This window comes from Apium graveolens, chromosome 9, assembly GCF_009905375.1.
Source record: "Apium graveolens cultivar Ventura chromosome 9, ASM990537v1, whole genome shotgun sequence".
Lineage (NCBI taxonomy): Eukaryota > Viridiplantae > Streptophyta > Magnoliopsida > Apiales > Apiaceae > Apium > Apium graveolens.
Genome location: NC_133655.1, coordinates 126,731,932 through 126,759,790, shown reverse-complemented (window position 1 = coordinate 126,759,790; position 27,859 = coordinate 126,731,932). Strand labels below are relative to the sequence as shown.

The 27,859-nt window shown below is 36.5% G+C and overlaps 2 protein-coding genes across 2 annotated transcripts; one reads left to right on the top strand and one right to left on the bottom strand.

The window, feature by feature from the left end:
* The first annotated feature begins 4,907 nt into the window (after window positions 1-4,907).
* Window positions 4,908-5,426, top strand: LOC141685556 (uncharacterized). Its single transcript, XM_074490650.1, has one exon. It carries the CDS (start codon window positions 4,908-4,910, stop codon window positions 5,424-5,426), a length of 519 nt encoding a protein of 172 aa, XP_074346751.1.
* Window positions 5,427-15,516: 10,090 nt separating this feature from the next.
* On the bottom strand, window positions 15,517-17,180 carry LOC141687276 (aldehyde oxidase GLOX-like). The gene has a single exon (XM_074492486.1). The coding sequence runs from the start codon at window positions 17,146-17,148 to the stop codon at window positions 15,517-15,519; it is 1,632 nt and encodes a 543-aa protein (XP_074348587.1). The 5' UTR covers window positions 17,149-17,180.
* Window positions 17,181-27,859: the final 10,679 nt, after the last annotated feature.

Below are 27,859 nucleotides of genomic sequence, written 5' to 3'. Positions count from 1 at the left end.
CTGATTCAGCAACAACATTACATGCTATAAAATCTGGAGCATAATCAATCCACTCTTGAGAGCCTGACGTAGAACACATAGCTTGCGCTAACAGATGCGCTATCGTATTCGCAGACCTAGGACTAAACACAACTAACACTTCAGCAAAGTATTTTAGAATATCTTTGCAATCCTCTATAATTGCATCAAAATAAGAACTACCTCCTGCTTTGTGACACGCATCCACCACCATTTTAGCATCACATTCAAATATGCATCGATTTGTTCTCCATTCCTTAGTCCAGGATAGAGCTTCTCGCAGGCCTATAGCTTCCATTTCTCTAGGTTGCAGCTGACCTGGGATCATCTAATTCCTAGCTCGAATAAACCCACCATGATCATCACGCGCAATACATCCCACCCCCATCTTCCCTGTTTGTAAGTTACAAGCTGCATCAGAATTAATTTTTATCCAACCATTAGGTGGTTTATCCCACCTTTGACTACCAGCTGTACTTCGGTTCAACTTCTGCACCCTTTCCTCCCTGGCCCTGTTCCATTCAACTGTCATACTAACAGCCATTGACTGGATGCCAAAGCTTGACGTATTCACTCGATTCCATACCCAATCATTCCTTCTTTGCCACAGATTCCAGCACACCATTCCCACCATACCAATCTGATCTCGAGTACCACACTGAAACACACGCTTTAATATTGTCATAACCGAATCATTTGGAGTTACAGACACTAACTCTGTCAACTTCATTCTTTCCCATACTTCCTCAGCAAAGCAGCAACCAAATAAAATATGCACATCATCCTCTACCATCCCTTGACACCAAGAACAAGTTGAATTAATATCCACGTGTTTCTCCCTCAAAGCATCAGCTGTTGGTAACACTTGACGGCAAGCACGCCAAATTAAATTTATAACTTTACCTGGTAGTTTTAGTCCCCAAATCTTTTTCAAAAATGCTTTTTTCGGACACATAAATTCTCCTCGAAGGCGCCTGTAGCAATTTTTAACTGAGAATTGACCGTTATCATCAAAGCACCAATACCATGAATCTTCTCTGCTACTCAACGGTGTAGGAATTTTCTGAATCAACTCACAATCACGTTCATTAAATATATCCTTTAACACATCAATATCCCAAACTCTAGTATGCTCATCCACTAAATTGACAACCTTGGCATCTTTCAAGTACTCAGGCATATTAGACGCTATAAATCCACTTATATCACCTGGTAACCATGGTTTCTGCCAAATTCTAGTACTTTGACCATTACCAATCCGCCTCCTACAGCCTTGTCGGATAATTTCTTGCGTTTCTATAATACTTCTCCAGACATAACTTGGGTTATGTCCTAGTTTAGCGTCAAGAAAGCACGATTTTGGGAAATATCTAGCCTGCATAATTTTCATTACCAGTGGATTTTCATCGTTCACAATACGCCATGCTTGTTTAGCTAACATAGCAATATTGAACTGCCCAAGTCTTTTAAATCCCAAACCACCGTCTTCTTTCACTGAACATCGACGCTCCCACGATAACCATTTAATCCCTTTATTCAACTTTTGTAATATATGTGAATTTTAATAATAATAATAATAATAATAATAATAATAATAAATCTGAATTAGAATAGAACTAATAATATTAGTTAGTTCAGTAATTTGATTAGGAAAAGAATTAGTAATTTAAGTTGTTATTAATAATTAATATTAACCTTTTTATAATCTCTTTACTAGTTTTATTTTAAATTGAAATCATTTGTTTCTCTAAAAGTTCTATTAGCTATAGGATATTAGAGGGCTATATAAAACTATAAACTAATTAATGACAAAACCCTAAAAGAAGAGAAACAAACAGAGCAAGCCGCAAAAGGCTGGAAAGGAGATCAGGGGAATTGTTTTCTAACCATTTTCTTTTATTAAAAGGAGAAGGTAACTCTTTTATCATGTACCATATAGTAGTAGTGTTGTTATACGTTTATGGATATGAATTCTCACATTAATATCCACTATTCTATCAAGTTTGTTGCGATGTGAGTCTAAAGAATTATATTTTAAGTGCTATGATTGTATTGATTGTATTTGTACATGGGGTCACAAATTTTGAAACATGAGTAGGGCTGTGGGCTGAATATTTTTGATCGAATATTTTAGTTTACATATTTATGTATTTTTTTATCTTTATGTAAACAAAGTTTTATTTTGGCCATAAATGTTATATAATGCTAGTTTACAAGTTTTCTGTTGTTGTCCAACTTTATATTAAATATGTACAAGTAGGTTCAATATTCATGTCATCTATTTTTATTAGCTTAAGTTAAAAAAATAATATAATAAAATTATTATGATGACCCAATTTTATTATTGGTTCATGCGGAAGGCATCATTATTTGGTATCACCTAGATGTATAGAGTTTATGTACTAGTTCTTTTAGTATATATATTAATAATAATATAAAAGAATGAATGAGGTCTAGTCTATTTGACTTAGTAGAATGTTAGTAGCTCATTAGATAATGGTAGTAAATAATGACAGTGAACTAGTATGTTTCTGTTAAATGAAAAATAAATGATTAATAAATTGTTAATAATAAATTATGATCTTTGTAATTAGTTCGGGACTCGGGAGTTTAGAGGGACTTTTACGGAACTGGTTAGTATTTAAGTTGCGATATTCAAGGTACGGATTATGTCCCCTTTTTATTCAGCACTCCTCTTCTTAGAAATTTAATATCTCTACTTTGTTGAATTTCATATTTTATTCGCTCCGTTAAAATTGTTTGGATATTTTGACTTCTGAAAATTGTTATAAAAATTAATTTGGAAAATTATAAATATCTGTTTATGCAGTTTTCAAAATTATTTATGACACCCTCTATTTTAAAAATCTGAATTAATTATCTCGAGTGATTTTAAATTTTGCGAGAATATTTTTATTTTGAACCCTTAGTGTGATTTAGGGTATACCGAGTTAACCAGCTGTAGGGGTACTACAACCATGTCATTGCGGCACCAGTGACATGACACTTCCGTGACAGTGTGATTGGTCACGGCGTATCCTTCTGTTATCTCTTGGGAGGAACTTTGGCGCATTTGATATTTGTTCAGGATACGTGGGTGCACCCAGAGTTTGATTTGTGATTTGATTTATGGTGACGTTGTATATGCCGTTCACGTTATCCATTCTGTTGCACGCATTAGGTACCCTATGATGTGCGTATTTGTATTTGTTCTGATCTCGGTATGATATATCCTAACCCCTCGTTGCTTCAGCCTTACTTATTTTGAAAATTGTTGTTTATTATAAATTGCTGATTATTTATTTCTGATCTCTTGTTTTATAAACTGTATTCCAAATCCGTACTGGGCGTTTGGCTCATGCCGTATTCTTTTTCTGGCAGGTGCTTAGGGGGATCTGTGATTGTGTGATGGAGAGCTACCCCAATTCGTTGATGAGGATTTCGGTCTTATCATTAATTAGACTTAATTATTTATTTAGAGAATTCATAATTTATATTATTGGTTTAGACAGTTTGAAGATTTAATATTATTTTGAAGATTTTAGACTGTTTAATTTTTGTTTAGAAATATATTAGTGCTCTGTTTGCAGGTTTGTGGATTATAGGTAATATCTCCTTCTATTATTAAGAAGGGGGTGTTACAGAGATGACATCAGAGCTTAGGTTCTTTCTTATAGAAAACCTACTTAGGTTGACCTGTGAGTTTGGGTAGACGATATGATGGGTGTTCCATTTAATTTCGTTTCATTATGCTCTTTATCGTTTCATTCTGCTTCATCAATTTGAAATCTGTTTGTAACTGCTTCATCATATTTATTCTCGTAATCTTCATTCGTTCACTATCTTATATTGTAGATGCCTCCTAGACGTGATCCTTTTTACATTGACCCCGCTCAGCTTACTGAGATGATAGGGCAAGCAGTGGCTCAGGCTATACAGCAGGCCTTGGCAAACCAAGGAAATCAATATGGAGAGGGAAATCAGAATGGAGAAGGAAATCAGAATGGAGAGGGAAATCAAAATGGACACGAAAATCAGAATGGCAATGGGAATCAGAATCAGAATGGTCAGGGCCATCAGCTGGAGCCGTTTGTATGGTTGGAGAGGTTTGTGAAGCAGAAACCAGACTCTTTTAGTGCAGCACCGACTTCTATTGATGCTGAAAATTGTATTGTTCATCTCGAAAAGATTTTTGATGTAATGGGTTGTGATGAGATTCAGAAGGTCAGGTTAGCTGTGTATAAGTTGGAGGGTGATGCTCAGAGATGGTGGAGAGGAGTGAAAGCTACTAGAGGGGAGCAGTTGTAGAGGCTTTGGAATGGCAGGGATTCAAGGAGGTATTCTATGAGCAGTACTTCTCTACTGCTGATAGGGAGGCTTATTTGAGGGAGTTTCATTCGATTGCGCAGCACCATGATGAGAGTATTACTGATTATATGGCGAGGTTTATAAGGTTGGATGGATTTGCTGGGATAGTTGCAGGGACTGCTGCGCAGCAGGCTGATAAATTTAAATGGGGGTTGAAGTCTTATCTGAGGGGTTCCATAATTTCTTTTAAATTTGATAATGTGGCAGAGGCGGCTGATGCGGCAAAGGATGTTGAGAAGGAGCGCATAGATTTCAGGACTTCCAGGTCTAACAGTGGTAGTAAGAGAACTAGGGATGATCAGGGTTTTGCACAGGGTAGACAGTGGTATGGAGGTCAGAGTGGTCAGCAGGGATAGTGGCGCAGACAGAATCAGAATAGGGTTGGTCAGTCATTTCACGGCCGGAATCAGTATGTTGGTCAGAATCAGAATCAGCAGTTTCAGCGATAGAAGCAGCCTAGATAGTGGCAGAATCATTAGCAGGGGCAGAACCGTTACTCAGTGTATGGAAGGAACCCCAATATGATTCCCGTGGCTCCTTGTGCTACATGTGATGGACATCATCCCGGTAGAGCTTGTTACAGACAGACTGAGGCTTGTTTCTTGTGTGGTAGCATGTCCCATAGAGCAAAGGATTGTACAGTGTCACGCAACACTGGTGGAGGAGGAGCTGGCGGTGGTAGTGGCAGTGGCAGTCAGCAGAATCCTACAGCCAGAGTGTTTGCATTGACTGCAAATCAGACAACAGCTAGTTCAGGTACCGTTTCAGGAACACTTCTTATTGGTAGACGTGATGCTTATGTGTTATTTGATACTGGTTCAACCCATTCTATTGTGTCTTTATCGTTTGTTCGTCATCTTGGCGTTGAACCTTCATTATTATATCCTCATATGTCTATTGCTACCCCTATCGGGAATTCTGTTATTATATCTGATATATATCCAGACTGTCTGATAGTTGTTGGAGATAGAAATCATAAGGTTAACTTGCTTCCAATGGAGATGCATGATTTGACATTATCTTGGGCATGGATTGGTTGAGTGAACATCGTGCCACAATTGATTGTCAAGGAAAAAGGGTGATCTTTGGGGATGCAGATAAACCAGAATTTGTATACCAAGGGTCTAAGCCGAATGAGGAGGTTAAATTAATTTCTGCTCTAAAGGCGAGTAAATTGTTGTCTAAGGGTTGTGATGGATACCTTGCTTTCGTGAAGGATACATCGAAGGATGAACCTCACATCGAGGGATGAACCTCACATCGAGGATTATCCAGTTGTCAGGGAGTATGAAGATGTGTTCCCCGATGAGCTACCAGGTTTGCCGCCACATAGGGAGGTGGATTTTACTATTGAACTTGTTCCGGGTGCTGAGCCTATTTCTAAGGCACCTTACCGGATGGCGCCAATTGAGTTACAATAATTGAAGGAGCAGTTGCAGGAGTTGTTGGATAGGGGATTTATCAGGCCAAGTGTGTCTCCGTGGGGAGCTCCTGTATTGTTTGTGAAGAAGAAGGATGGTTCCATGAGATTGTGCATTAAATATAGGGAGTTGAATAAGGTGACTGTCAGAAACAGGTATCCTTTGCCACGCATTGATGACTTGTTTGATCAGTTGTAAGGGGCGAAGTACTTTTCGAAGATAGATTTGAGATCTGGTTACCATCAGTTACGAGTTAGGGAGGAAGACATTCCGAAGACTGCATTTCGTACTCGTTATGGTCATTATGAGTTTCTCGTGATGTCCTTTGGGTTGACGAATGCACCAACGGTATTTATGGATTTGTTGAATCGGGTCTTTCATGATTATCTGGATAAATTCATGGTGGTCTTCATCGATGATATCTTGATATACTCTAGAAGCAGAAAGGAGCATGAGTAGCATTTACGTAATGTACTTGAAATTTTGAGGGAGAAGAAGTTGTTTGCGAAATTTTCCAAGTGTGAATTCTGGTTGGAGGAAGTGGCATTCTTGGGGCATATTGTGTCTGGTAGGGGCATTGAGTTGGATCCTGCGAAAGTCGAGGCTATTACTAATTGGCCCAGACCTAGCAATGTGACGGAGGTGAGGAGTTTCTTGGGTTTAGCAGGTTATTATAGGCGCTTTGTGGAACGTTTCTCTTCCATAGCTTTACCATTGACTCAGCTCATGAGGAAGGGCATTAAGTTTGAGTGGAATGATGATCGTGAGAAGAGTTTTCAAGAGTTGAAGAAGAGGTTGGTGTCTGCTCCAATACTTGTGTTGCCATCAGGGAGTGGAGGTTTTCAGGTTTATAGTGATGCTTTTAAGAGAGGATTGGGGTGTGTTCTTATGCAGCATAGGAAAGTGATTTCTTACGCCTCTAGGCAACTTAAACCTTATGAGGTGAACTATCCTACCCATGACTTGGAGTTAGCAGCTGTGGTCTTTGCTTTGAAGATTTGGAGGCATTATTTATATGGAGAGACTTGTGACATCATTACTGATCACAAGAGTCTCAAATACATTTTTACCCAAAAGGAGCTTAATATGAGGCAGCGAAGGTGGCTTGAACTTCTTAAGGATTATGATGCTAATATTCAGTATCTTCCAGGAAAGGCGAATGTAGTGGCAGACGCTCTGAGTAGGAAGAATTTGGGGAGTGTTGCAGCTCTCATTACTCAGCCGCACCTTATTTCAGATGTGGAGCGATTGGGCATTGAGTGGCATGTTAGAGGGTCAGGTTGTAGCATTGCATGTTTGAAAGTGGAACCGAATCTTATTTCAAGGGTTAAGGAAGCTCAGAAGAATGATGCAGGTCTGGAAGCTATTAGATCCGAGGTGGCAGGTGGAAAACAGATACATTTTCGTGTTGATGAAGAAGGTGTGACATGGTTGGGTGGAAAATTGTGCGTGCCCTCAGACCCGACGATTCGTGCGAAAATTTTAAAGGAGGCTCATAGTTCTTCATTCTCTATCCATCCAGGTTCCACCAAGATGTATAGTGATTTGAAGAAGCACTTTTGGTGGAGTGGAAGAAGGGAGATATAGCAGAATTTGTGGGAAAATATCTTACATGTCAACAAGTGAAGATAGACCATCAGAGGCCTAGTGGACTGTTGCACAGCTAGATATTCCAGTTTGGAAGTGGGAAAACATTACTATGGATTTTGTGACTCATTTTCCGAGACTTTCAAGAAAAACGATGTCATATTTGTGGTGGTTGATAGACTTACTAAGTCCGCTCACTTTTTACCTATTAGAGAGACTACTCCTGTTCATGAGTTGGCAGAGATTTTTCAGCGTGATATTGTTAGACTTTATGGTGTGCCTGTGTCGATAGTTTCTTACAGGGATTCGAGATTTACATCGCGTTTTTAGAAGGGATTCTAGCAGGCTTAAGGTACGAGGCTTAATTTTAGTACAGCTTATCATCCGCAGACCGATGGACAGTCAGAGCGGACGATTCAGATATTGGAGGATATGTTGAGGGCATGTGCCTTGGAGTGGACAGGTGATTGGGATAAATATTTGTATCTAGTTGAGTTTGCGTACAATAATAGTTGGCACGCGAGTATTGGTATGCCACCATTTGAGGCTTTGTATGGTAGGAAGTGTAGGGCACCATCTTGTTGGGATGAGGTTGGTGAGAGAGTAATTGAGGGGCCATAATTGGTTAGAATCACTAATGAGAAGGTGGAGAAAGTTAAAGAAAGTTTAAAGGAAGCTCGATCGCGTCAAAAGAGTTATGCGGATCAACATCGGAAGTTTGGTGGATTTGAGCCAGGTGATCATGTGTTCTTTAAGGTGTCTCCTTGTAAGGGTGTGAAGCGTTTTGGTATGTAGGGAAAGCTTACTCCGAGATATATTGGCACTTTTGATGTTATGGAGAAAGTAGGGAAAGTATCTTATAGAGTTGCGTTGCCACCACAATTATCTCATGTACATAATGTGTTTCATGTGTCTGTTTTAAGGGGCTATAAATATCATCCGTTACATGCAGTGCAGTATCCATTGCATAAGATTAGAGAGGACCTTTCATGCGAGGAAGAAGCTGAGGCTATCTGAACTCGAGAGGAGCGAGTTTTGAGGAAGAACACTATTCCGTTTGAGAAAGTTTTGTGGAAAAATCATTCGGAGAGAGAGGCTACTTGGGAATTAGAAGAATATATTCGTGAGAAATATCCGCATTTATTCGATTCAGGTACGAGTATTTATTTTCGTTTGATTCCGGGGACGAAATCCTTTTTAAGGGGGTATATATGTAATATATGTGAATTTTAATAATAATAATAATAATAATAAATCTGAATTAGAATAGAATTAATAATATTAGTTAGTTCAGTAATTTGATTAGGAAAAGAATTAGTAATTTAAGTTGTTATTAATAATTAATATTAACCTTTTTATAATCTCTTTACTAGTTCTATTTTAAATTGAAATCATTTGTTTCTCTAAAAGTTCTATTAGCTATAGGATATTAGAGGGCTATATAAAACTACAAACTAATTAATGACAAAACCCTAAAAGAAGAGAAACAAACAGAGCAAGCCGCAAAAAGTAGGAAAGGAGATTAGGGGAATTGCTTTCTAACCATTTTCTTTTATTAAAAAGAGATGGTAACTCTTTTATCATGTACCATATAGTAGTAGTGTTGTTATACGTTTATGGATATGAATTCTCACATTAATATCCACTATTCTATCAAGTTTGTTGTGATGTGAGTGTAAAGAATTATATTTTAAGTGCTATGATTGTATTGATTGTATTTGTACATGGGGTCACAAATTTTGAAACATGAGTAGGGCTGTGGGCTGAATATTTTTGATCGAATATTTTAGTTTACATATTTATGTATTTTTTTATCTTTATGTAAACAAAGTTTAATTTTGGCCATAAATTTTATATAATGCTAGTTTACAAGTTTTCAGTTGTTGTCCAGCTTTATATTAAATATGTACAAGTAGGTTCAATATTCATGTCATCTATTTTTATTAGCTTAAGTTAAAAAAATAATATAATAAAATTATTATGAGGACCCGATTTTAGTATTGGTTCATGCAGAAGGCATCATTATTTGATATCGGCTAGATGTATAGAGTTTATGTACTAGTTCTTTTAGTATATATTAATAATAATATTAAAGAATGAATGTGGTCTAGTCTATTTGACTTAGTAGAATGTTAGTAGCTCATTAGATAATGGTAGTAAATAATGACAGTGAACTAGTATGTTTCTGTTAAATGAAAAATAAATGATTAATAAATTGTTAATAATAAATTATGATCTTTGTAAGTAGATCGGGACTCGGGAGTTTAGAGGGACTTTTACGGCACTGGTTAGTATTTAAGTTGCGATATTGAAGGTGCGAATTATGTCCCCTTTTTATTCAGCGCTCCTTTTCTTAGAAATTTAATATCTCTACTTTGTTGAATTTCATAATTTATTCGCTCCTTTAAAATTGTTTGGATATTTTGCCTTCTGAAAATTGTTTTAAAAATTGATTTGGAAAATTATAAATATCTGTTTATGCGATTTTCAAAATTATTTATGACACCCTCTATTTTAAAAATCTGAATTATTTATCTCGAGTGATTTTAAATTTTGTGAGAATATTTTTATTTTGAACCCTTAGTGTGATTTAGGGTATACCGAGTTAACCAACTATAGGGGTACTACAGCCATGTCATTGCGGCACCAGTGACATGACACTTCCGTGACAATGTGATTGGTCATGGCGTATCCTTCTGTTGGCTCTTGGGAGGAGCTTTTGCGCATTTAATATTTGTTTAGGATACGTGGGTGCACCCAGAGTTTGATTTGTGATTTGATTTATGGTGACGTTGTATATGCCGTAGACGTTATCCATTCTGTTGCACGCATTAGGTACCCTATGATGTGTGTATTTGTATCTGTTCTGATCTCGGTATGATATATCCTAACCCCTTGTTGCTTCAGCCTTACTTATTTTTAAAATTGTTGTTTATTATAAATTGCTGATTATTTATTTCTGATCTCTTGTTTTATAAACTGTATTCCAAATCCGTACTGGGCGTTTGACTCATGCCTTATTCTTTTTCTGGCAGGTGCTTAGGGGGATCCGGGATTGTGTGATGGAGAGCTACCCCAATTCATTGATTAAGATTTCGGTCTTATCATTAATTAGACTTAATTATTTATTTAGAGAATTCAGAATTTATATTATTGGTTTAGACAGTTTGGAGATTTAATATTATTTTGAAGATTTTAGACTGTTTAATTTTTGTTTAGAAATATATTAGTGCTCTGTTTGCAGGTTTGTGGATTATAGGTAATATCTCCTTCTATTATTAAGAAGGGGGTGTTACAACTTCCCATTCCCCCACCAAAAGGCATTTATTTTCCTCTCTATTTTCTCGCAAATCTCCACCGGAACTAGCAACATACTCATCCAAAAGTTCGGAACCACCTGGGCGGCAGTTTTCAACAACGTCACCTTTCCACCCTTAAACAGAGTTTTATGACTCCACCCATCTAGCTTCTGATCAATTCTTTCCACCTAAAAATTAAAAGTTTCTGCTTTTCTACGACCCACAATCATTGGCATACCTAAATACTTACCTGGGTTCTGAGCTTCTCTAACACCCAGTTGCTGACACACTTCCTCTCATTTATCACCACTGGTATTTTTTGAAAACGTAACCAAGGATTTCGAATAGTTAATCATTTGGCCTGACAAATTAGCATATCTATCCAAGATTGTCCTCATAACACCAACCTCCGTTTTGTTTGCACGGAAGAAAAAATAACAATCATCCGTAAATAATAAATGTGAAATTTTGGGGGCATCTCGAGCAATAGAACACCCATGCAGCAGACCCATATCCTTATTCCTCCGAATAATTGCACTGAGCCCTTCCACACATATAATATAAATATATGGCGATATGGGATCTCCTTGACGAATACCTCTATAAGGAATAACATCTCCAAAACTACTTCCTTTTCGAGAAAAGCTATATGATACAGAATTGATAAGCCCCATGATTCTTGCAATCCACAATTCAGAAAAACCAAATTTAATCATCATATTTTGGATATAATCCCATTCCAACCGATCGTATGCTTAGAGATGCCAATTTTAAATCCTGCTATACCATTCAACCCTTGTAATAGTCTCCTCATATAATGGTTAATTTCAAATGCAATCAACGCATTATCATTTAGTAACCTTCTTTCAACAAAAGCACTTTGCTTGTCCGATATTAGGTGCTTGAGACATGGCTTCAGCCTATTTTCCAGAACCTTAAAAAGAACACGAACAAGAACATTGCACATTGAGATAGGCCGTAAATCAGTCATTCTCTGAGGTACTTTTACCTTCGGTATAAGACAAACAATCATTTGGTTCACTCCACTCGGTAGCTTACCAGTTCTCATGCACTGCCTACAAAACTCAATTACATCTCGCCCAACTATGTTCCAGTATGTTTGGAATAACGCAGGGTTCAATCCATCCAAACCCGGAGCCTTTTCTTGATACATGGCATCAACTGCATATTTCACCTCCTCAGGCGAGATTTCTTCCACTAAAACATCATTTTCCTCCGCTGTAATTCGATCAACGGTCTCTCGATCTGATAACTTCCCCTGTGCACATGAAGATTTAAACAGGTTCGAGAAATAACTAATTATTGTACCTTGAATCTCATCCTCCGTCTCCATCCATACTCCTCCTCATTCTGAATACATTTGAACTCTTTTTCAGTTCGCCGAGCTGATGCATATTTATGAAAAAATCTGGTGTTTTGATCACCATTTTGCAACCAAAAAACCTTGGCTCGCTGTTTTCAATACACCTCCTTTTTTTCCAAAAGATTCAAGAATTCCCAACGAGCATCATTATAACTTTAAATACCAGCTGCATCTCTTCTAGCTCTACACTTTCGCATAGTTTCCCGACACTCCCTCAATCTTCTCTTGTCCACCTGATTTTTCCCTCCTCCCCATTCCTCAAGCTTAAGACAGCAGTTTCCAATTTTGTCTAGAATTCCCTTCCCTTCCGTATATTCCCAACTGTTTTTCACGACATTTAGACACTCCTGCTCTTTTATCCATACATTTTCAAACCTAAATCTTTTTTTCTTGGGCACATAAACCTTCGTATTCAGAGTTAAATATAAAGGCACATGGTCAGATGTGGTAACTTCACCAATTCGAACTTCAGCTAAGGGAAACAACTCTCTCCAGTGATAATTAGCAAAACCACGATCCAGCCGTTCCTGGACCCAATTAGTTGTTCCGCGAGACTTTTCCCATGTAAATTTATCTCCTACAAACCCAAGGTCCATCAACCCACTTTCTCTGATTACCTCCCTAAAACCTGTCACGCAACTACGGGAATGAGCTCTGCCTCCGCTCTTTTCATCTGCAAAAAGTAAATCATTAAAATCGCCGATTATACACCATGGCAACTCTGATTTACCTGCTAAATACCGAATCAAATTCCACGATTTATGACGTCTTCTTCTTTCTGGGCATCCGTAGAAACCAGTGAACCTCCATCGCCCCACCTGATCATGCTCAACTTCAAAATCAATAAAGTGCTTATTTGTTTCCAGGATAGTACAACCACCCTCATTCTTCCAAAAGAGGGCAAAACCCCCCCTTATGACCTACAACACCAACTACGGAACAACCCGCATAATTTATTTTTTTACATATGACTTCCACTTTATTTTTCTTAGTTAGAGTTTCTAAAAGAAATATAAAACTGGGCTCACTTTGTTTTATGATTTCATCTAGAAATCGAACTGTCCGTGGGGAGCCCAGCCCACGACAGTTCCAAGCCAAGACACTCATTGCATTGGGCGGGCCTGCTCCACAGGTCCCGCCCCTATTACATTTTTTGGCCCATGTTCCAGGCTAAGCCTATTTGTTATGATGCTTGTATTTCCCCCCGTACTAACCTCATCATTAACCCGCCTTCTTTTTGGATCAATCATAACTATTTCTTTTTCAAACTTATTCCCTTCCGTGTTATCAACTTTATCATTTAAAACATAATTATCTTGATTCTCGCTCTCCTGATTTTGCTGCACAATCCTAATCCCACCTGTATCTCCACCAATCTCGGCTAATTTGCCATCTACCTCCATGAACCGTGCCTCAACCCTGTCTCCGCCACGTACGGTGGTCTCCGCCTCAGATTTTTTCACTTCTGCTTCCCCCACTTTACTACTTTCAGTCCCGTTTCGCAACCACTTTGCCCCCACATTCTGATTACTTGAGTTTCTTGTAGACGCCGCAGCCATACTCCATAAGCACGAACAATTTCTTTCTCTGGATTTGCATATACTAGGCCACAATCCTTTCAAAATGCCCCATTAAGCCACACACGAAACAAAACGTACTTAATCGCTCATATTTAAAATTCACCCAACTCCAATCTCCTCCCTCTCTCTTTATTTTCATACGCCTCTTAATTGGCTTATTTATATCCATAATTATTCTTATAAGCGTATACTGTTTCCCTCCTCCATTCAGATTGGCAGGGTCCAACTTCACTACCTTTCCCACAAAATTTCCAATATTTGCAAGAATATTCTCCGACTACATTCCTCACGGAAGATCATGTACTTGGACCCATGTATCAGCGTTCTGCAAGTTAACTAGTTGAGGATCTTCATTCTCTTCCATCTTATGGTAAACTAATAAACTTTGTTCGAACGTCTATGGACCACCCTCCAACACCTTTTGCATATCCAAAACATCATAGAACACGATTGAATATCTCTGACCCCCCAGATCATGTACCTCCATTCCTTCTTTAGGTCTCCATAATGAAGCAAAAACATTCCTCATAGCATTAAAATAGCTACTTCAGTTTAACTAATATCCGGTTGAATTGCTCAATTGTTTAAGAGTTTATCCTCAGTTGTCCAAGATACTGGGTTCAATTCTCGCTCACCCCGAGAATTTATGAGAACAAATACGGCTTTGTAAGGCTATAAGCCTTATTTGCAAAAAAAAAATATCTTGTTGGTCTAAAAGCAAAACCACGTATATGTGGCCAAATATATATAATGTAAATTTTAGGAGATGAAATTTAAATGTTTTCCGGAAAGAACTCATTCAAAATTCCAACCGATCAATCAATTAATATATACTTACAAAATATGCCAGTTCTCGTTTCGATTTATTATATTATTATTATTTTTTTGAATTATTAAATATATTTAAAATTTCAATTAACTCATATTTCCCCAAATTTTCCTTTCAACTCAAATAATTACCATCTTATTATTTTTCTACTCTTTTTACCATAATTAGTAAAATTTAATCTTAAATCAAATTATCATCTTATTATTCTCCTAAATTTTTTGTACCACATTATATATTTTTTAAAAACACTTTATTATGGAGTCAAATGGTAATTACCTTATTTTCTATAAATTTGTATTCTTAACTCAAATTAAAAAATTATAAGTCTCCTAAAATTTCTCTAACATGATAATTTTAACTTAACTTTTTTTTCAAGTCAAAGCTATCATTTTAATATTTACAAGGTCAAATTTGGAAAATATATAAATTGAATTTCATTATATTATAAAATTAATTATTGATAATAAATAATATAATTTCATTATATAATTATTGGAGTAATCATACTTAAAAAGAGTATTTTTTTTTATAAAAAAAAAGAGAGGAAGCTGAGTAACCTAGTTTTTTTTTTTGCCAAGAGGTAACCAAGTGTAATGCAAGCAATCACTATTATTTGACTAGGAAGGGGTAAAAGCCTCTGAATAGTCTGCTTTCGTCAACATGTCGAGACTTGGGAGTCGATAGTTACAATCTTGTGTCTGTTCGGTATACTTTTGTTAACTTGAACAAAAGCTGATTTTGTTGGACCAGTGTATTCAAATATCAACAAAAATTTAGCCGTGACTGTGTGTATATATTATAATTAAACATTCATGTACTGGTGTTTCAAACACCATAAATGACTGAATTTGGTGTGACATTTATTCATAGAAATACGTAAATACATGTTTATTAATCCAGAGGTGATCCCTTAAAAAGGAACATCTCATTCATCACACAATATCACTATATATCAGCAGAATATATATAATATAAATGTATTTATTGTAGGAGACTAGCTAGTCCATGCTCCAGGGCAGCAGGTAGATTATTACTGAATTTGGACCCAGATTGCTTCGCTAGGGATGTCCTGGTGAACCACAAACAACATATAAAAACCAGATGGTGCTAGATTCCCTGACCCAGGAGTCGTAACCCGTATTTCATAATTCCATCCATCTACCTTTGTGGCGTTCCCGCTCCCAAGCACTAACAATCTTTGGCTCATAGAAAATGAGTGTGTGTTAAACGCTGGTGCAACCATTGTGACCCTCACCAAATCTGTGTTCACTCTACCCGGGACTGTAAAACGAATCGCTATTTGCTGTCCATACTCGATCTTCGTTTGAGTAGCAGGTGAAACGATAGTTGGACGTAAATTAGCTGAACCAGGATCCAGATACGCAGGCGAAAATGATTGCAAACTCAACTCTGTAGGGAACAAAACTCCGGTAAAATTATAAGACTTATGAGGATTGCTTCCCCCAACTAAAACACGGCCATCACTTAGCAAAACTGCTGTTGAGTGGTACATTCTTGGGATGCTACTTGGGTTTTGCGTCTCGAATCTTGACCCGACTGCACCATCTGGTTTGTACAAAACTGGACTCAAAGCAGGCTCCCGACCAAGCTCCCATCCAGCAGTACCTTTTGAACAACCATTAATGATTAATACATTAGCATTAGGAAGCAACAACATGTCACCTATCACCCTGGGCATTGGCATTTTTTCCATCACCCATTGCGGTGTCTGGTCGGTAATTTTAATTCTCCCGCAAGTATCCAATGCTTGTAAAAAATTGCCTTTTTTAGCGCTCCTGAATCCATCTTTTGGTGCCCCACCACAAACTAAAACTTGAGCTTCAGTTTTATCGTCTTGTAAATTTTTAAGAGGTAGAAGAATAGCAGAGCCGGTGCTCGGATAATTCCTAGGATCGCCGCCTGGAATGTCTGGGTAGGTCCTCACCACCACATTCTTAGCATAATCAAATAGTATGGATTTATTATTCGCGAAAATAAATAAATTCCCGTCAACATTTAAGAAAACAAACGGGTACAAATTATTTTCATTCCGGTGTTCATTAAAAGTTTGCTCTAAAAATGGCAAGTTATATGATTGAGTTCCCCCAGTCTTGGGGTAAAACTCATAATTAAACTGGCCGTCGCCCCCGATTATAATTTGACGGCCGTCAGGCAAGATATGATTTGTGGCATACCATCTTCTCTTAATTAATCCGTATTTGATTTCTTCCCAGTCACATGTATCATTATTGCATGGCCTGAAAGTTCTAACAGCAAAATCTCCATCATTATCTCCACCTGTCTGGACCAATCTGCCATCGGGCATGACAGCTCCAGAAGAACACCAGGTATCAGTGAGTACCATTAATGGACGTACTACGTTCTTCTTGATGTCATATTCTACTGAATGCGCAGTGCAGTCAATTTGGAGAGCAGTATCGTTTAGGTCGATTCGACACTTGTTATTAGGCAGTGAGATGTTAGACATTCCAAAATCAGTACGGTCGAACATTATGACACGGTTGTTGTTTAGGAGCTGCATGTGCATGGCTGAGATGCCAATGCTTGATTGTAAAAGATCCCACTTGCCACCAGTGATGGCAGCAGCAGGGTGGAGTGAGAGGTTGGCTAATAGGAGGAATAGTAGTTGCAGTTGCCACATGATTCAAGGAAAGAATAAGATGCGGTAGAGGATCGAGCTAAAATATATACTGGGGGATGGTGTGTGTCTTGTAATGGCTTGTAATATTTGCTTGGATTTGTGACTTTGTTGTAGCCTTGTAGGTGCTTTATATAGTTTTTGTGAATGTACCTAAAAGTTGAAAAACACTGGATCAGGAAGATAGGGCACAGTAAGCCCCAAGCCAGCTTATCCATGGATCAGATATTTGATCCAATCCTCCAATTCTTACTAATTTAAATAGATATTGATAACTCCGGTGAGCGGGCGGCTCCGTCGTCGGCGTTCCTGGACCTTGTGCGCGTGAGAGAGGTGTAGCTGCAGGTTGGGCACCTGCAAAACAACACCGGAAGGGGGGTTTGGCTCCCACGGCGCCTCCGGTGTGAGAATAAGAAGAGGCTTTGGAGAAGATGAAGGTATATATGTTTTTGTAACTTAGAGGCTGCTGTGTATGTGTGTTTATATTTGATGGCTGCTGTGTGTTTTTGAGTGTATGAGAGTGTGTGAGTGCAAGAGTAAAAATATTTTCCAACCCCTAAACCCTTCAGTCTTGGGGGTATATATAGCCCCAAGGTAGGGTTTAGGGGTAGTTACCTCTAAATCTGGGCCGTTGGATGTCTGGGACCAGAGGACGCCTGGCTTGGGTGGATTGTTTACACGTGTCCAGGGGAGGACCACCTCCAGAGTGTCCAAACGGCCTCTGACACGCGCAGTGCTTGTCTAGTGCGCTGGTTGTTCATAGCTGTCATAGTCACGTGCCCACGTACCTTTGCTTGGCGGGTTGCGGGATGTGCATGTGCTTGATGGGACCTCCCTCACTGTGGTTTTAGCCCTGATCCGGACCCGGGTATGCAGGCGGATCCGGATCCGGGAAGTAGGATAGGCCCGGGCCTGGGCTCCTATGTTTGATTGGCCTGGGAGAGGGGGGTCTTAGCATGTTGGTTGAGCCTTCCTCCATTTAGTCCAAGTTGAAGCATACCCGGGTCTGCTATGCCCTATCATTAGCCCCCCACTCCCTTATGCAGATTTTCTGGATGAGGGAGTAGAGTATGATCGCATATTTGGCTTAGAGAAAAGTTTCTGCCCCCCAATCCGGATCTGGTGTAATGGATATCAATCCGGATTAAAGTATAATAGTTGATTAAGAAAAATTTTATCCAATCCGGATCTGGTGAAATGGATACCAATCCGGATTAAGGTAGAGTGGTTGCTTAGGAAAATTTCTGCCCCTGGTTGCCCCCCAATCCGGATCTGGTGAGGTAGATGCCAGTCCGGATTAAGGTAGAATAGTTGATTCAGAAAAATTTCTGCCCCTGGTTGCCCCCCAATCCGGATCTGGTGAAATGGATACCAATCCGGATTAAGGTATAGTGGTTGCTTAGGAAAAATTTATGCTCCTGGTTGCCTCCCAATCCGGATCTGGTGTAATGGATACCAATCCGGATTAAGGTGGAATAGTTGCTTCAGAAAAATTTCTGATCCTGGTTGCCCCACAATCCGGATCTGGTGCAATGGATACCAATCCAGATTGATATGTTCCTGTGTAGGCTTATATGATCCGGGTAGGAAGCTTTAGGTCCTGTGAATTTTTTGGAATTTGTAACGTTTTTTGTTTAATTTCCCCCCATAAATTTGAAATTCGACAGTTGTCCTCCTAGAAATCCGCCCCATAATGATTATGGGGTTTAATTCGCATTTATATGTGTGTAATTACACATATATATGTTTTTTTTTTTTTGTAACTGCTTTTTCTTCCAACCCTGATCTGCCACGTGGCAGGGACTGGTTATCTCTTCTTTTGCCTATAAAAGGCTGAGCCTCTCCTTTATTTTATTTTTTATTCTCTCCCAAAGACGAACAGCCGTTTCTTTCTTTCTCTTTTCTCAATTTTCTTCGAAGGTTTGCGTTGTTGGCTACTTTCTTCCACCGTTGATTCGCTGTTGCCTCGTCCGTCTGCAATTTGTAAGCTTCCTTGTGTTTTTCTTTTCGATTTATTGCATTTTTCCTTTAAGTTCTTGCATGCCTCGAGTTCGCTTTTCTATCTGTGGATTAATGGTTTTGTGGTGAATATAACTGTTTGTGGCTTTGTATTTTTAGATCTGTAGGTTTTGGGCACTTTGCTATGTGTTTCACACGAAAAATTGGGTTTGGGTGTTTGATTTTTCTGAGGTTTTTAGGTCTGTTCTTCGCGTTCTTGATAGAATACAATTGTATGTATATGTGAAATGTGTGGATTTTGCTGTTTGATTCTTGGGTTAACTGTTTGTGGGTTAGGGTTTTTGTTTGGATCCGGGTCGAGGGTAGGTTTTTGGTTAGAATTATATGACTTAAGTTTTTTGTTGGTATGGATCCGGATCTGGGTATTCGCCATCAAGATCCGGGTCCACGGTGGTTTGCTTTTGTGTATTGTAGTCAGCATGATCCGGATCGTTGATGTTTTTCCGGGTTGGACTTGCATTGGTGGTCCGGATCATTAGGTTATGAGTGTAAGAGTAAAAAATATTTTCCAACCCCTAAACCCTTCAGTCTTGGGGGTATATATAGCCCCAAGGTAGGGTTTAGGGGTAGTTACCTCTAAATCTGGGCCGTTGGATGTCTGGGACCAGAGGGCGCCTGGCTTGGGTGGATTGTTTACACGTGTCCAGGGGAGGACCACCTCCAGAGTGTCCAAACGGCCTCTGACACGCGCAGTGCTTGTCTAGTGCGCTGGTTGTTCATAGCTGTCATAGTCACGTGCCCACGTACCTTTGCTTGGCGGGTTGCGGGATGTGCATGTGCTTGATGGGACCTCCCTCACTGTGGTTTTAGCCCTGATCCGGACCCGGGTATGCAGGCGGATCCGGATCCGGGAAGTAGGATAGGCCCGGGCCTGGGCTCCTATGTTTGATTGGCCTGGGAGAGGGGGGTCTTAGCATGTTGGTTGAGCCTTCCTCCATTTAGTCCAAGTTGAAGCATACCCGGGTCTGCTATGCCCTATCAGATATGGATTATTATAATGAAAAAATTTCGATCTAATATATATGATTTGAATAATACTTCCATAAAATATGAATTTCTATTAGAGAAATATTATGTTCTCCAAAATTTCCACAAATGCTTATATGTTACACAATAGATAACAATATTCTTAACGCCCACATGATAACCACATCAAAATATTTGGGGAAGATTTTTGATAACCTAGCACTACTCTTTGTCTTTGTCTTAATCTTGTTTATTCTCTATCTAATCCTTTAGTCATGTATATCTATACAATATTACCTATTATATCCGAAAAGAATTTTATCCAAAATTTTGATATAGCATACAAAAATACGATAAGGATTACAAGATCTCGAAATAAATACACGAGAGTTGGCCAGATTAAATTTAATAAAGAAACATTTTGTATTTAATTATTTAAACCAAATATAAGAGGTATCATAAATTTAACTAAACTTCTAATGTAAAAGTGGTAATCTACTTTTGTTGTCAATCTATGCATACTTTTAATTGTACATTAATTTAAAACCATCAATGAATCAAATAATTTTCTGTAAATTTCGCATGAGTGAAAAGTAAAATCGTCAAAATCCGATATCTAGAACTCAAGAGAGAAAGTCCAAATGAAATCAAACACTCGAAACCTAATAAATTAAATTTATTTTTATTTAATTATTTATACTCCAAATATATACTTTTCTTTTAAATATTTTAAATTAATAAATTACTTGTTTCTTTCCATAAAATATTAAATTCTATCTACTATAAGATAATTATTCTCGAAGCCTGATATATACATTTATGTGTCATTTTTAAATCAATTTTTTTTAAATTTTTCTTCAACTTCTATAAATTTATAATTTTTTTTATGATAATAAAATATTATAATCTATCTGATGTAAATAACAAAATTTTAATAAAATTGATATAATGGCTTGTGATTTTTGGCTGGGGTTGTGAGTTTAAAGGTAAAGGTGATGAATGTAGTAAAATTTCAAAAATATCGCTGTGAATGTTTGTAAAAGTTCAAAAATATTGGATTACTGGGATAGGGCATACGCATCAGACCTTATCAATGGATAAGATACTGGTATGATCTTTACTTATTTAAAAAAATAGATAGAGATAGAGCACGATTTGATAGTTTAAATGTTTAAGATTTTATTTTCTATTAAGTCCCTGGTTTCATTTTTATTCATTCTGAATTTTTTTAGGATAAATACTAATTTTTAAATATATAAATTATATTTATCAAAAAAAATAACTAGAGATTATTTCGAAAATTATTGGATTCATTGAAACGTTGTTCGATAAAAGTAATCAGTATAATAAATAGATAGATATAGATTTATCCTGTTTATTCATGATCTAATCCCTTGAGTTACATATATATCTCTATAATATTATCATATCTTTAAACCTAATAAACGTAAGAAAAATATTATTTTTAATTTTGGTACACAATAAACACAAAATTAACCACTATATCTCGAAATAAATAGATGATGTCTTTAATAATTTAAACCAAACATAAAAGTTATCTAAAATTTATTAAATTTTTATATAAAAATCATAATTATATTTTCTCTTCAATTTATTTAAAATAATGGTACAATATATTTTTTATTTTGTTTGTTCAGTCAATTATTTTGATAAAACTGAACTAAAATTATTCGATTTTTATATAATATAAACCAAATTTAAAAGACTCGCCAACCTTAAATTCAATTATAAATCAGTAAACCCACCTAGAGTTTCGGTTGGATCGTTTTGTTTCGATCGGTCTAGATGGTTTCTGTAACGCCCTCAAATCTGAGGTCTGGATTTGGGAGTTACTAACTGACAAACAATACTAAAATATGTACATCGGAATAAAATAATAAAGATGACTCCTTGCATGCAACTGGATCGATCACGGGTTATAGTATGAAACAGGCACTTCTACAAACCAGATATTATTACAACCCATAAGTCTAATTAGTTTTACAAATTATTCAGTTTTTATTACAAACCACTAGACTAATCGTTCGTCTCAAGACAGACTATCTAGAAAGCACACCAAAACTATTTACAAGCACACGACTCCTAATTCTAGTTGGGACTCAGGTCTGCTCTGGCTTAGCTGAAAGATCAGAATAAAAAACAAGTATGAGCGAAAGAAATGCTCAGCAAGCAGTACAAAATGCATGCTTGAAATGATAAACCGCATTATAATAATAACTGATGAACAGAAGATAAACAATAATATTTGAACAACAATAATATTTGAACAACAATAAAAGCTAAACAGGCTATAAATAGTTAGCGATAATTTTTAGATTGGAATCTTTCACCGACGGACGTACTATCACATGTTGATCAGCCCGTGTGATAGCACTGGATCATGGTTCGTAGAAATATGTCCCATAACACGAGTACTCAAATAAAAAGGCAACATATATGCCTGAGGCATAAGTTGTATTATAACTATTTCATATAATACTTGACCCTCCGCTGGACCGTCCGTCCCGATCACTTACGCATTCATCCAATCAAAATATGTTTCATAAAGGAATCGAATCAATCGATGTCCCCAAGTAACCCCCTTCCCTTTTTTCACAGGGTCCGGAGTAACCGCATCAACTGATCAACTGATGGCGAGATAACTAGAACAATTAGTTATTCGCTAATCTCATCTCAAAGTTCCACTGTATAGAGTATATCTGGATAGTATAGTTATTCACTATCTATCAAATTGAAGATTATTTCAGCAAAATATAAAACGTTTTACTATTCTGAACTTAGAATAGGAAATACTTGCAATATATCACAAGGAGGTTCGAGAATACTTGCATGATTATAATTAAACAATCTGATATGTAAAGCGATAAAATATTCTGAAATTAAAATAGTATAGAAAACTTGCCTAGTATGCTCAATAACTTTTCACTATAACCACGGCCTATAACTGCAGGCGAACAACTCAGTCTAACACCTGACTGCGCTCCTTGCTAGTCGATTCTATAAAAAAAGTACTATTTCAATTAACAGAAACAAACTCAATCGACGTAACTATACGTCTCGACTTCTACCCGATCGTTTTTAACTAATCATGGCATTGAAAACTGTAAACAGATAGCATGCGGTTCATATAGCATGTAATCATGTTATTTATATAACATATAAACACATAATTCAAGTAACACATAAGTCAAATCATCAAAAGATAGGACTCAGTACTTTTAGAATTGAAATCGGGTCAAAAATAGTATTTAAGGATCAGATATCGACTCAGAACGACTCGCAAAATAAACGACCTTTAGATACAAAAGAATTTAGGTCTCGAAAATATTTATATTGGAAGCATAATTTTTCTGAGTCTAGACGCTTTCGTTTCGTATTAAACGGATGAACGGTCTATTTATTTTGAGTAAAATATGAATAAATCAATTAATAATGACATTAATTGATTATTAAATACTCAAATATAATTTTTAAAGGCTCAAAATAATTTTTAGGAATTATTTGAATTAATTATAAATAATTATATTTTATTTAACTATTTATAAATAAAATTAATTGATTAAATGAATAAATCAATTAATTAAATCTATAAATAATTACTTTAAATAAATTATAAGTAATTAAATCAAATTCTGATTTTTGAAATAATAAAAGAAAATAATTTATGGAATTTAAAATAATTTAGTTAATTAAATATTTAACTAACTAAATTTTGGGAATTAAAAAAATGATTTTTGAAAATAGAAAATAAATTTTGAATAATTTTTAAAAAGGAAAATTCATAAACAAATTTCAGGAAATCAACTTGCTAATTTTGAGATCAAAAGCGGGTTGGATTAAACACAAAAACGGGTCCTGAGAACCCGCTTTCGAGTCGGGTCGAAGCCAACCGGAAACAGGGTTGAGCAGAATCTAGTGACTTTTGCCGTATTTCGGCAACGGTTTTTCCTGGCCAAAAACACACGGCCAAGCTCAGTTTATAGTCCTAATTGATTCCAAACCAATCCTGATAATCAGACGCACCAAAAACCATTACAAACGAACTATGGTTCGTTATTCCGGCAAGGAAATACCATGAACACTGAGCGGAGATTAAGGTTTCTGGCCAAGATCGAACGGAACCAATTCATAATCCAAATTCAATGAACTATATATTAAAATGATGAACGAATCACGCACTATATATTAATCCTAACCATATAAACCTAGAATAAAAAACAAGAACCTAATTCGAATTCTAAAAGCAGGGCAAAATTTGACTTTGTTCAAAACTTAATCAAACCACTACAAATTATATACTAAAATGAAGCTTGGACTTCATATAATCTAATACCAACAATCAAGTTATCAAACAATCATCAAGAAGGCTGAAAAATTTGAAAATATGATAACTCTAAGTCGAGGAACTCGACCTTAACAATCACGCAATAGAACGACCACACAATTAATATAATTCGAGTATTTAGACCATGATGAAGCTATACATAATATCAAGATAAAACAAGAACCCTCACAATTCATGAATCCAATTCGAGTCAATGAAGAACATGTTGATTTTTTAATTTACCCAACTTTATTCGTAGATTTTGGTATCAACAGAAAGATGATGGAAAAGGGCTTCGAATCAGTTATTTAAGCTTCAAGAATAGATCAGAAACGCTCTCAAAATCATAGATACAAGATGAAGAACAAGATTATACCCCCAAAATCTGTTTTCTATCTTCTTATTTTTTTTATAATTATGAAAATAATAAATAAAATTCAGATATTTATATTTTTAGAAAAATAAATACCCCAAAATCAATTAAGGTGTGTCTTAATTAAAATAATTAGGCCCAGAAATAATAATTATGGGGAATAATTTTTAAAAAATTTGCCCACAGCAGACTATAATTTGAAGGAAGACAAGGATGATGATGAGCAAAATGATGACAATCAAAAACCTTCTGGCTCAAATTCAAGTCAATCCAGTACGGTAGCTGGAAGCAAGGGTGGAGAGAAGAAGGAGGATGAAAAGAAGGATGTTGAAAGTAAGAGGAGAGGTGAGAGAAGAAGCAAGAAGAATTATGATGGCTCAGAACCACAACAATCCCTAAAAATACAAACAACTCTAGCTCAACCTTTAGCTTAACCTTCAAAGTCAACAACCTCAATCGTCAAACCTTCTCTAACCTCTAAGCTAAAGTTTCTATACAAACAAACTGCAAACACCTTTCTTAAAACTCCAATCACCTCAAACCAAACCTGTCTCAAGAAAATCACTACCTTACCTTTAGTCAAGCCTTCACTCAAAATCAATTTCAAATCTGTTGGGAAGAAACCTAGAAAAGTCAAGCCTATAGAAAAAGTAGAAATCACTGAAATGGCTCTCTCGAATTGTTTCAAGCAAAATGACTTTCTACCCTTGAATTGGTGCATCTCAGATGAAGATTATTTTCAATAACTAGTTGAGGAAATAGTTAGAGTTTCGGTTGTATCTTTAAAGGAAGTCAGAATTTATTATGCAGATGGGTCCTTCACTTTCCTTGGCTGTGCTTTAATGTATTCTCACTCTCCCACAGAAATCAAGAGAGTGATAAGTTTGCTAAAAGACAAGGATACTGCTACAAGGGCATGAAGATCAGTTTTGGCTGAGTGGTTGATCGAAAGGGAAGAAAGAAGAAAAAGAAATGAGGCTGAATATGAGGAAATAAAAAGAAAGTATGATGAAGAGATTGAAATGTTCATGAAAAGATCAGAAGAACTCAAGGCTAAAGGAATGAGCAGAATTTCAAAAGATGGAAAGTTTCTAAACATCAAAGCTGGCAAATTCTCTAGATTTAGAATTGATTTACTAGACAGTGGTTATCCAAAGGCAGACAGGATCAAACTAGTAGAAGCTCTAAGTGGGACACCTATTGTAGAAGAACTTGAAATTCTTGTCCAGTTAAGGGATATCCTTAAAGAAGAAACAAAAGCAAAAATAGTCTTTACCTGATGCTTGTAACTACTTAGACTTTGTAAATCTTCTAATGTATAAAAGTTATAATTGTGTCAATTTTCATGTAATTACTCTATTTTTCATCTTAACTTGGGGTTAGTCTTGTTAACAGGCATGAATTTATGTTAAGAAATCTTCTCACAAATTGGGGGAGATTGTTGTACAAGACATGCCTGTACTTTAACAAGACTAAGTCAAATTGACAACCCTAAATAAGTTGTATTGTAATCTTAGTTTGTATTTTATACTTATAACATTTAAAGTCTGTAAAAATGTTAAAGGAACAGACTGGAGTCTTTTTCTGTAAACAGTGTCAAGCCTAAGAATTCTATCTGAAAGAAGATCAAGAAGATCATGTCTCAGAAGAATTATGAAGAATCTTGGAGTTGAATAAATCTGTTTTGAGAAAAATATTCTAAGTCAAGATCTCTACAAGTCACAGATTTAGTGTTATAGAGAAGTCACTCGAGAACTCCAAATGACTTATAGAGAACTCAAAAAAGATACTAGAGAACTCAGAGATATCGACAAGCCAAATTGAAGACATGAAGATTGAAGATATCGACAAGTCAATTCTTCACTAGCAAACTCAGAGTTATCAATAAGTCAACATTCATAAGAGAACTCTGAGTTATCGATAAATCAAATTTCACTAGAGAACTCAGAGATATCGATAAGCCAAAGTTCACTAGAGAACTCTGAGTTAGCGACAAGTCAATATATCACTTGAGAACTCAAAGATATCGATAAGTCAAAGTGAAGATATGAAGATTAGAGATCTCGATAAGCCAAATTCTCTTATAGAGAACTCAGATACCTCTACGAGTCAAATCAACTATGGAGTATTAGAGATCTCGATAAGCCAATATACTTATCGAGATGTCAAGATCTCTATATGCCTAATTGGAGATCTCGAGGTAAAATCTCAAAGTACAAGTTGCAGACCAGTTCAATATCCAAGATTAACAATCAACAAACAATCCAACTAGCTGGATTGACAAGTCTACAAAAGCAGCTTGAAGAATGTGCAAGATCAAGGGTGAAGATTAACTGACAAAGGAAGATCAAAGTTAACACAGTATGCAAAGATATGCTAAGCCAGAAATGGAAGATATACTTTTCCTAAAATGGAAATGATTAGTGACAGTTTGCTAAAATAAAACGCATGTCTTATTATACACTGTGTAAACCAGAAGTTAATTGAGTTATAAAGTTAACGCTGGTCCTTTGTTAGATGTAACAATTGAGGTCAGGAACTCTTGTACTCTTGCAAGATAGAAGCTAAGCTCTTTATTAACAAAGAGCCTATAAAATTTATAGCAAAACATTCTTAATTTTAATATAAAATTAAGTGAGTTTTGAAAGATCTGTGTTCTTTATTATTGCATGTTTAATTTCTGCATTAACACATTTCACTACAAGATTTGATTTACTTTGTTCACAACCATAAATAGTTCAAGAAAAGCATAAAAACATAAAAACACATTCACCCCCATATGTGTAATTCATTACCTAACAAGTAGTATTAGAGCAAAATCTGAATAAACAGATTCAAGATCTTGGAAGAATGAATACACATAAAATCAGTAGCATCAAAATTCTTACTTTTGACAAAGCTAACTACACTCTTTGGAAAAAAAATGTTGTTGTTTATCAGGATGACCAATGCACTATACATTCAAATTCTCAAAAATGGGCCCTTCACTCCTATGGTTAGAGTTGAGGAAT

What these genes read in the sequence shown, in the direction of transcription:
- LOC141685556 (XM_074490650.1), top strand. Translation starts at nt 4,908, where the DNA reads ATGATTCCCGTGGCTCCTTGTGCTACATGTGATGGACATCATCCCGGT.
- LOC141687276 (XM_074492486.1), bottom strand. Translation starts at nt 17,148, where the DNA reads ATGTGGCAACTGCAACTACTATTCCTCCTATTAGCCAACCTCTCACTC.